This window comes from Carassius auratus, chromosome 7 (assembly GCF_003368295.1).
Source record: "Carassius auratus strain Wakin chromosome 7, ASM336829v1, whole genome shotgun sequence".
In the NCBI taxonomy this organism is placed as follows: Eukaryota; Metazoa; Chordata; class Actinopteri; order Cypriniformes; family Cyprinidae; genus Carassius; species Carassius auratus.
The window spans coordinates 11784073-11794585 of record NC_039249.1 but is presented as its reverse complement, the minus strand read 5'-3'; the positions used below and the strand labels follow the sequence as shown (position 1 = coordinate 11794585).

General features: G+C 35.3%; 1 protein-coding gene across 1 annotated transcript; it reads left to right on the top strand.

Annotated features, from left to right (window-relative positions):
• The first annotated feature begins 9069 nt into the window (after positions 1-9069).
• nmbb (neuromedin Bb) lies at positions 9070-10107 on the top strand. Its single transcript, XM_026266349.1, has 3 exons — positions 9070-9277; positions 9359-9546; positions 9877-10107. The coding sequence occupies exons 1-3, from the start codon at positions 9109-9111 to the stop codon at positions 9931-9933; spliced, it is 414 nt and encodes a 137-aa protein (XP_026122134.1). The 5' UTR covers positions 9070-9108; the 3' UTR covers positions 9934-10107.
• Positions 10108-10513: the final 406 nt, after the last annotated feature.

The window sequence follows — 10513 nt, the reverse complement described above, 5'->3', positions numbered from 1 at the left end:
TTGACTAAGAGACTGAATTTTGTTGATGAAAAAATTGTTTTGTTTAAAAAAACATGTTGATATTGTTTGTATTAAACTTAAATTTTCATTTCTCATTTGACATGTTTAAAATTAAATATAAATACTTGAATAACCACCATTTCTGTCCTTTAGTGTGCCATAATGTCCTAATGTCCTATGGTGTGACACATAAAAGAAGCACAGATTTGTTATTATCTCAAAATATCTAAGAAAAAAAAAAACAGTTGAGTATTGCAATAGGGGAGATATAATCATCACCCATCTTAAAATTGTCTTGAAATTGTCCAACAAGTCATGTGGAAAATTATGTTAATTATAATTTAATATTAAATAAATAATACAAAATGAAAATAAGTATCTAACAATGAAGACAATTCTCTCTCATGCCATTTATATATTTTAAAGATATTTATATATATTTTTTTATATAGAGATTTGTGGTACAGTTCAGTAAAGACTTTAGAAAAAAAAACAATGAAAGATTTGACAAAGTTAGTGACCCTTTATATTTTCTGAAAGATCAGACTTCACATTACATAAGCATATGCACATATGGAAATTGTCTTTTACAAAATAAGATTTGTTTGCCTATTTATCAACTACCTATATATATATATTTAGGATAGAGAGAGAAATGATTAATCTTTCTTTTAAGTGTCTCTTTGTCAGTGTGGGCAAACACTGACACATATGAAAAAAACATTATGAATACAAAATGAAACATTCCAAAACCTAGACAGGATCTTAAAAGAGTGTGCAGAGTAATGAATGCATTAACATAATCTCAAATATTGGTGATGAGACATTGATATATCCTTTGATTGTGATAAATTAGTTAAATGAATGGATATATATTCTAGCCTGAGGTTCTGCAAATGCCTGTGAGGGAGCCTAATTATAGCACCCTAGCATGTACTTATGCATAATTGCCAGCTCATATCATGATGAAGTACATTAATGGGATAAGCTACAAAGTGGAGGGTTAGTTCAGGATGGATCCAGACTGAGTATGAATGGGCAAACTCATTAATTCAAATTTAAATTCAGAATGAGAAGGATGTGTTCTGTGGTTCTGTTTGAATATGTAAACAATGTGCTTTTAAAACGTCATTTAAAATGTCAGGTTGAAATATTCGAGGAAACCCATATGCTAGCCTATTATACTGTCATCGTTTTCATAGTGATAATCATGATGACTTGCGGGATGTAATTTTTCCACTAAATAGGGAATTGTATTAGAAGCACCCGAAGCTTCTGAAATGTCACAATAGCGCTGGCATTTTAACAACTTTTATCTCTTTTCCACAAAAAGTTGGAGGCAGCCAGTGTGTCTATGCCATCACTGTGGAAACTGTCACTGCTAGGCTATAATCTGGCACTGCAGACCATGTGTGAACTGTGTGTTGCTCTGACATTCAGATAGCAATCTCGCAGCCTTCACGCTGTGCATCTCAACAAGAGAAAAGGCTAAACATTCTTGAATGATATCACGACTGGCTAATTATATGATAAAGCTTCTTTGAAAGATTACAGGTTGGATCAAAGGTTCTTTGGTCAGTGTTTAATAATTTAGAACATTATGCCGGTCTGAGGCTTTTAATTGTAGCCTACTGTATATTCTCAATTAGCAATATAAAATAGAAATAGCGACACCAGCAATACAAATTGCAGCTGTATCCAGCTCTATAGGGCCCACTTTCATTTTGTATACAAATGCAACTGGCTCCATCTTTCTTGGTTATATAGAAAAGGACTATCTGTTTTATATAGACTTTTTTTTTACACAATATACAGGGAAAATTATAATTCAACTTACGATAGCAATAATTTTAATATTTCATGTAGCTATGTAATAAGCAGGATAATGTACAGTCAGGAGGTCATTATCCTAAAAAAAAACACACACACACACACACACACACACACACACAAAAAACACACTCAGGTTGAGTATTCATTGTTTATTTAGCCCTGCTGGCTGTACATTATCACATACATAATCGATACAGAATCAGTACAACCAACACGCACTTCTTAAATCAGCCTCCGTTGTTGTATTTCTACCGTCAAAACATTTGAACATATAACACATCAGCAGGCTACATCCACACAGAGAAAAATCATTTTTCCTGAGAGTGAAATGCATATTTGATCTCATGAATTTAACATGCCAAATGTTCATTTGTGTGAGGGGGTTATTTAAAATGTAAAGAAATAAAATGAGGGTCATCACATTTGATTCTGTTAATTATTTTTTTTTCTTCATATAGATATAAGCAATTTGTGATTTGTGCATCATTGTGTGACTTCTTTACAGTGGTTGTAAATAAATATAATCACTCTATTCATTTATTAGCCAGAACATCAAAACATGGTGCTTGAGCTATAATGTGCTTCCTTGCCATTAATAACTGACCAGCAATATCCCATCAAGTGACATTCAGAGAATGACACAATCAGCGAATGACTCAGTCAAAGTTGTCCTTCTGTCTGGCTGAATATGAGTCACAATGCCCCAGAGCAGGTGTGTGTTGTCAAAGGGTTTAATGATGTGGCAAAAGATGCAAACAGTGCAATAGAGGTGTGCATTCTCCATGGTGTGAGGTGGAAACTCCTACTAAAACTCATCTGGGTGTGGGTAATAGATCCATCTGCATATTCTGCAGTCAGCTGTACATAAACAATACACAAACTGATATGTTTCACCAAGTCTTCATATTAAAAAAGAATCAAAGTTCTTCTTGCATGAGGTCAACCTCAGTCATGATTCAGTCCTCAGGAGCAGCTAGCATGTCCTCATATTTCTTTGAAGTCTGGATTATTCAGAAGGGGTATAAAAAAAGCAAAGTGTGTACTTTTTACTTGTTTTTATCAAAAGTTGATCTTCTTTTGGGACCATGCAACAGCAATGACTAATGGTTCATTTAACCATTACACACTGACTATTGTGTGAACCATCATGTTCCTCCTTAGCTGTTATCTATTAGCATAACATATGGAGTGTCAAATATTATTTTGATAAGATTAACGGGCCTCTAAGATGTACCCATATGGTCATGGGAACCAGCCAAGTAATTAAAGTGATAAATATTTGTCAAATGTGCATCAAGGTATTTCTTAAGAGTAAACCTATACAGTATAGGCAGTGTTCTTGTTAGATCAGTTGATGTTGTTGTGAAACTAAAACTGACGACAGTATCTTTGTACAGACAATAAAGTAACCAATAACTTTCAGTCACCAGTGAATAATGACAGATATTAAAAAATAAAAAATAACTTGCCAGGACCTGTGGTTCCAGAGATTACTCACTACTATTTACTAAGTCTAATTACCTACTCATAGTATACTGAGTCAGTCTAACCAAATTGTTTGTACTTGACAGTCATAATTTCCTTCATAGTATAACATCCCTACAGGAAATTAGAACAGCCTTTCATGATAATAAATATAAATATTTTGAGTATGGCAATATTTACTCAGCATTGTCAGGCTGAGCACAGAGTGATAGAGATGGAAATACTGTAATGAATTGCTTTTTGAATTTTCCTCATTCAAAAATTCAAACAAGCATGAAGACTGTTGTCATTCTTATTGCATAAAAGCCCTTACAACAATTTTTTTTCTTGTTACACTGAGTAGTAAGTAGTAACACTATTATGTCTAAATGTCTAAAAATTGAATTATTTTTTCTGAATAAGAAAGATAAATGAGTGTGTGCCTCCATTTTGGGGCACTGTTAAAAACATTCAATTTTGAAATGAGGCTTAAGAACATTTTAAAACATTAAACAGAAGAGGTATGTTACATTTGCACAGGTGGCATATGATTTGCATGGTATAGATAGACAGATACTGATTTCAAGTGACTTTTCCATCAATGACTTGCCCTCATATTTCAGCATGGACAAGCTGTGAAGACACTTTCTATTAACCATATGTAATGTGTGAAACACTAATAAACAGCATCAGCATTTATGCAACCATGATAAGTAGTAAAAGGATTCATCACATAAAATAATAAATACAAATCAACACTGATTACTTATGAAATCACAGCAACACTTTTTGTTTTGATTTGTTAATAAAATTAATTTATATTTTTGGACTCCTCCTTTAATTTCTATTTTTGCTTAAAGGGGGGGGGGTGAAATGCTATTTCATGCATACTGAGTTTTTTACACTGTTAAAGAGTTGGATTCCCATGCTAAACATGGACAAAGTATCAAAAATTAAGTTGCACGTTTGAAGGAGTATTTCTGTTCCAAAAATACTCCTTCCGGTTTGTCACAAGTTTCGGAAAGTTTTTTTCGAGTATGGCTCTGTGTGACGTTAGATGGAGCGGAATTTTCTTATATGGCTCCTAAGGCACTTCTGCCGGAAGAGCGCGCGCTCCCGTATAGCAGAGCACTGAGAGCACAACAGGCATTCACTGATCAGAGTGAGAGCATCGCGAAATGTCACAAAAGGAGTGTGTTTTTGGTTGCCAGGGCAAGACAACCCTGCACAGATTACCAAAGAAAAAACAGCATTAAGGGACCAGTGGATGGAGTTTATTTTTGCAGAGCATCAACGGAGTTGTGCAAGTGTTTTTGTTTGTCCCTGCATTTCGAAGATGCTTGTTTTACAAACAAGGCCCAGTTTGACGACGGATTTGTGTATCGTTTATTTCTTAAGGATGATGCAATCCCAACGAAAAAGGGTCACGATCGTGTGTTGGAACCGCAGGCGGTGAGTAAAACTGCTTCAAATATCTCTGCCTCCTTGTTAGTGCGTTTTGGATGATGGTTTTTTCCTCAAGGTAATGTCACAGCTTCCAAACGCTCTCAACGCAAAAGCCTACTGGCGCTCGTGATTCTTTAGCTCCGCCCACACGTCACGCCTCCAGTCGGTCGTGTTTTTCCGGGAAAAATCAGTACAGACTATCTTTCTCTTATGAATATAATAAAACTAAAGACTTTTTGGAGTTATGAAGGATGCAGTACTACTCTATAGGTACTCAAGATTAACAGGATATTGAGTGAAAACAAGCATTTCACCCCCCCCTTAAGTTTATACCACCATATTATCACAATAAAAAGGTGAGAAAATGTCAGCACAATTAAAAATCTATAAATAAATAAAGTGTGAAGTACAACTACTGCTTCACTGGGGAATGTCATTATCTATATAAATCATAAATCTCACAAAGGGCAATCCAGTGTAGAAGCTGGTTTGCTTATATTTCATGTTGAATGGGTTGATAGACCCACCTAGTGACAATTAAATCATAAAGCAGAAGACACGCTTTTTAAAGTCAATGGTAGCACAAGGCACATTTCTAAATGGTGACTGCATAAAAAATATGACTTCCCTGTAGAAACAACAATTCATCATTCTGATAAGTATGATATTGTCAAAAGCATAGCCCATTATTTAATTCAATATCATTATTAATTTATTTTAAATGTATAAATTATGTACTGTGATTGCAAAACAACATGCAGGTTACACAGAAAGACCTCCTGGATTATCCAGGACTGTGAGGTGACAGTGCTACCCTTGAACCACCATGCTAGCCTCTTTAAAGGCTATTATTCCAGTGTACTGAACTAATACAAGATGAATGATGTGATAAAAGCAGTTCCTCTCTTAAAAGGTTGAGTTATCGATTACTTTTAATTGATGCAGCTTTCTGAAGTGACAAGTGTATTGTGTGATGTCTTTCTACTTTGTAGATCAGGGCCGGGTTTCCCAATAATGATGGATCTTTGCTCTTAAGAGTACTCTCTACATGCAATGTTACGAACGCTCACCGCAATTCCACTTGCGTTTGCCAAAAATGCACGTACAGTAACATGAACGTGCAAGAACACGTTCTACGTGCTACTAAAGAGTCGCTGTCCATTTGTCAAGTGCTGAAATGTTAGCTTATAGAATTGCATCGTTGAACCGAATAGTCGTCACCTGATGTGGATTAGAAATAACATACCTTTCAAAAACATTACATTTATGTTCTTAAGGAGGAGGTAGAGTGAAACAAAGATGTAATTTTACTTTAAAGGACACCAAACAAATAACAAAAAACAAAACATATGGGAGGACTTTGCTACAAAATTAACTACAACCAGGGTTAAGAAATCAGGGAAGGAGGTCTGGAAGAAGTGGCAGGACTTTGCAAGCCTGGAAAAGGGAAGGACACTGCAGAGGATGGCAATTAAAAAAAAAAAAACAGGTGGTTGGACCTATGACTCTCCCCTTCTCACAGCAGAGGAAGAAAAGGCCTTGCCAATACTTCAGATTGCAATTGTGGTGGTATTGACCTCCATGGAGGAGTAGGGATGCCTCAACCTGAGCCTGAGTCAGGTCCTGCATGCTCAGAGGAGCTATCAATTTCTCCTGCCATCTCCCAGCACCAACCATCTCCTAGTCCTCCAAACAACCGTCTCAGCTTCCATCTTCAGTTGTCCAGACCGCAGCCACAACACCTCAGCAGTTTGGGAATGTCTTTGGTTGTAGTCAGTGCAGCTGGAGACAATGTCTCAAAGAGGCCAATAAGAGGAACAACAATTTTCTACAGCAGCTCATTGACTCAAATCAATAAAACCATGTTGATTCAAAGTTTTGGATGGCCATGTGTTTGTTGAACCACCCAAGGCCTAAAACCCTATGAAATACTATAAGAATTCAGTTAATCTAAGACTAATGGTTGATGGTTATTTTCAAACATAAACATGTCAGTTTAGATAGCCTATTATTCATTTATAAAGTGTATATATCAAGGGTGATAGTATAGAACAAATATTTGTACTACATATTTACATATATTTTTCTTTTTCTTTTTAATTATTTCATTTTTAAATAGTAAATAGAGAAGTACAATCAAAACCTTATATGCACTTGAATAAAGTTAAAGGTGCAATCTGCCGGTTTTCCTGCAGGTGACCTCATAACTCTTTCTTCTTACGATGCACTTCGGTCTTTACGATTACTCAAGAGCACTCTGCAAAGAATTTAAAGTGTCACTTCAGTTACGATGCTTTTGGGAATCAGACTGTTATACTAAGAACATACGTTCGTATTTACGATCTACTTAGAGTTATGATGCTTTTGAGAAACGCAGCCAAGAACCTTTCATAGTCTCACATTTTTCTCATGAAATGTTTTCACTATTTACATAGCTGTCTAAAAGCATTTCTCTGAAAATGATTTGATCTGCCTCTGTTGCATCAATTTATCCTGTCAAAACACAAGATACATATTTTTCTGGCACCTTATAAAAAAAAGTGATAATTAGATTGTGTTTATCACATTCAGCGTCACAAAACATGAATCATTCTACATTCTGATTTCACACTTTAAAAGCTGTGTAAATGACAGGGGTGAGAGTCGGGATGAGGTTTACACTCTCTCTGCACTTAACTTACTACAGCTTAGATCTTATGTGGGTTATCATAAAGAAAGTTGTGAAGCAGGGTAAGGTTATCACCTTTAAATTCTCAGCATTAATCAGCCATCATCTGCTTCCACACATCTGAGTTTTATGGCATGCCGTGTCTCTTCTGAGTCACTGGCCCATTTGTTTCAGACTGCAGAGCTGAGTTGAATGCTTGTTCACTGCAGTCACACCATTAGGGCCTCAGGATGTTGGGCCACAGGGAAAAGAGGTGTCACTAGTGGTAATGGATTGCATTTTCACCTTCAGCCCTTCGTAAACTCACTCCATGTCCTCACCCCCTCCTGCCCCACCTGGAAACTGTGGAGGAAACACCAGCCCCGCCCCCTAGAGAGGAGAAAAACAAGATGAGGACAAGCTGATACAAATCTTTCTTTTCTCAAAGTTGATTTCCTTGTGTAATGTTTAAACAATAATTATTCTGAGAGTAAGACATGCCACTGATTCTAAATGAACAATAAAGAATGCAAAGCATAATATGATTAAAAGTATTTGTTTTTTTTATAAGACATTAGAGTCTATTTCATAATGTCATATCTGGCAAGTGCTGGCAATTTACCATATTGTGTGATTTGACTCATAAAACATGACCTTTGAACCTGGACTTTTTGCATTTACCAAACAAATCAATGCACTGTAAACAATGATTTTTCTCTCTAAATAATAATAACAATAATATTAATAATAAAAACATTAGTGAATGATCTACAAGAAAACACCATTTCAGCCTTTGGTCACACTTTATTTTAAGGTGACTAATATTAATTAACAACATGACTAAAATTAATTAACAACATGCACTCAATGGGGCTGGGGTTTGGTTAATGGTTAGTTGTAAGTAATTGTACGATGTATACCATTATAAATGTAAAACTTTATTTGTTGCCCTTGTAACACGTCACATGTACTTACTATGATAATAACAATTAATTATGCATAATTGCATTACACTAACACTAAGCCAAACCCTAATTCTAACCCTATATTAAGAACATGACGTTAACTAATATTACTCAGCACTTAAATGCATATTTACATTGTACTTTCTTGGAAAAATGCAGAATTAAAGATTTTTTACTCCATTTTATTTCAGTGGGGACCATAATGTAAAAAGAACAGATCATCTATAAAAAACTAAAAGCAATGTGTTGAATTTGTATTGGAAGTATCACATAAATGCAACCAAAAAACAGTACTTATGATGAAAAATATATGAATTATAATAAAATAATGAAAAACTTAAAGGCTGGATGAAGATATTTTTTTTTCAGTATGACATTGTTGAAGCTTTCGAAAGCCAAACGTCCCAGCGTTTCCTCCGCTATAGCAGCGTGTGAAGTGATTGTTGTCCATGGTGCTGAACTGAGTGCTGCAGTTCAGGAAAATTTGACTCCGCAAAATGTTGTCAAGTGATAACTTTTCCATAGGTCGCCTCATATTCCCAACACGTGCCTCATTTGCATTGATCGACAACGTCGCACATGACTGTACTGCTCGCTGGACCTGAATGAAACGCAATAAGTCATTACTACAGGACACCCATCCAGCCCTCCCATCCGCGCCATATAAAACCAGCATCAGACGCCTCCAGTCGTAATAGATGTTCGTGCGTTCAGAGAGATAGAGAGAGAAAGAGATCCACCAACCGTTTAAAAATGTCCAGCTTGAGTGTAGCGAGTTTTTGTCACTGTGGATTCCTCACATACCTTGTGCTGTTCTCTTTTTACATTTCAGTAGCGTCCTCAGTGAGCCTTGACTTGACTGAACTAAGGAACAAAGTTGCAAAGATCAAAGTTAATCCGAGAGGAAATTTATGGGCAACAGGTGAGACGCATACACGACGTATTATTGTGCTACATATAACTTGACTTATACCTAGAACAGAAATGTGATTTGGCACTTAAGGTCATTTTATGGGGAAGAAAAGTGTCGTGGACAGCGAACAGTTGCCGACCGAGGATGACTCCACGATGAAAGCAATCGAGGCTGCACTGAATCCCCAGCAGGTCGAGCCCGCAGACCTCTACCAAGAGATACTGAGGATCGCGCTTCAGACACACCTCGACTCTCAGGAGATCCGCCCTAAAGTTCCGGTAAGAACCGAGTCTGCATGGTTATTTTTTTTTTAAATTTTTTTTTTAAAGTAGTTTCTGGTCTGACATGAATATTAGGGAGAATATTCTTCTGGTGTAAATAATTCTCTTAAAATGTGATTTGAATAATTTATTAGTTTTGCTTAAAAATGTAATTATATACATATATATATATAGCCTATATATATATATATATATATATATATATATATATATATATATATATATATATATATATATATATATACAATCTAACATATATAACATAATCAGTGAATGAATATATATAATCGACAATGGATTTATGTGAACTGTTTTTGGTCGTTTTAGGAGACTGCAATATTGATGAAGATATTAGGCAGTTACATCCAAGACAACAAAAAATGATGACTGCCATCGCCTGAGATCTCCGAAGTGTTTAATTCTCATGGATGTGTAATTGCTCTTTCATCAGCTGTATTTGTTTCTTAACTAAACCTATTAACCACCTCCATGTCACAAGAAATGCAACAAGTTATACTTGTATATTTATTTTTAGAAGATGTCCAGAATTGTATTATTTTTTTCAATAATTTGTATGAAATAAAAACCAAATAGTGAAGTCAGTTGCTCCTGCATGCAACTACAATGTTAAAAGTGTCATACTTTTTTATCTAAATTTCTACACTCAGTGAAAGTATATTGTTTAACCCAATAGCAGGTGAGTGAGTATTTAGGATTTTGAAATGTAGTGAATTACTCTTGGTGCTTTCAATGATTGATAGGATTTCATAGAATTAGCTTTCAGATGATGCCCATAAGTGTTTTATGAAAACTGGAAACTTAATAGGCTATAATATTTTCATAAGAAAACATCAGAAGGAAATTCAAAACAACAATTCAAAAAATAAAACAACATTAACTAAAAAGTAAACCCAACATAACAGCAACATAAAAGAAGTCTGCACAAGTAAGGAAAAATGCTGTT

Excerpts from the sequence above, each read along its gene's own strand:
- nmbb (XM_026266349.1), top strand. The coding sequence starts at position 9,109 with ATGTCCAGCTTGAGTGTAGCGAGTTTTTGTCACTGTGGATTCCTCACA. Across the intron at positions 9,278-9,358 it reads AGGAAATTTATGGGCAACAG|GTCATTTTATGGGGAAGAAA; the intron begins GTGAGACGCATA and ends TTGGCACTTAAG. Across the intron at positions 9,547-9,876 it reads AGATCCGCCCTAAAGTTCCG|GAGACTGCAATATTGATGAA; the intron begins GTAAGAACCGAG and ends TGGTCGTTTTAG.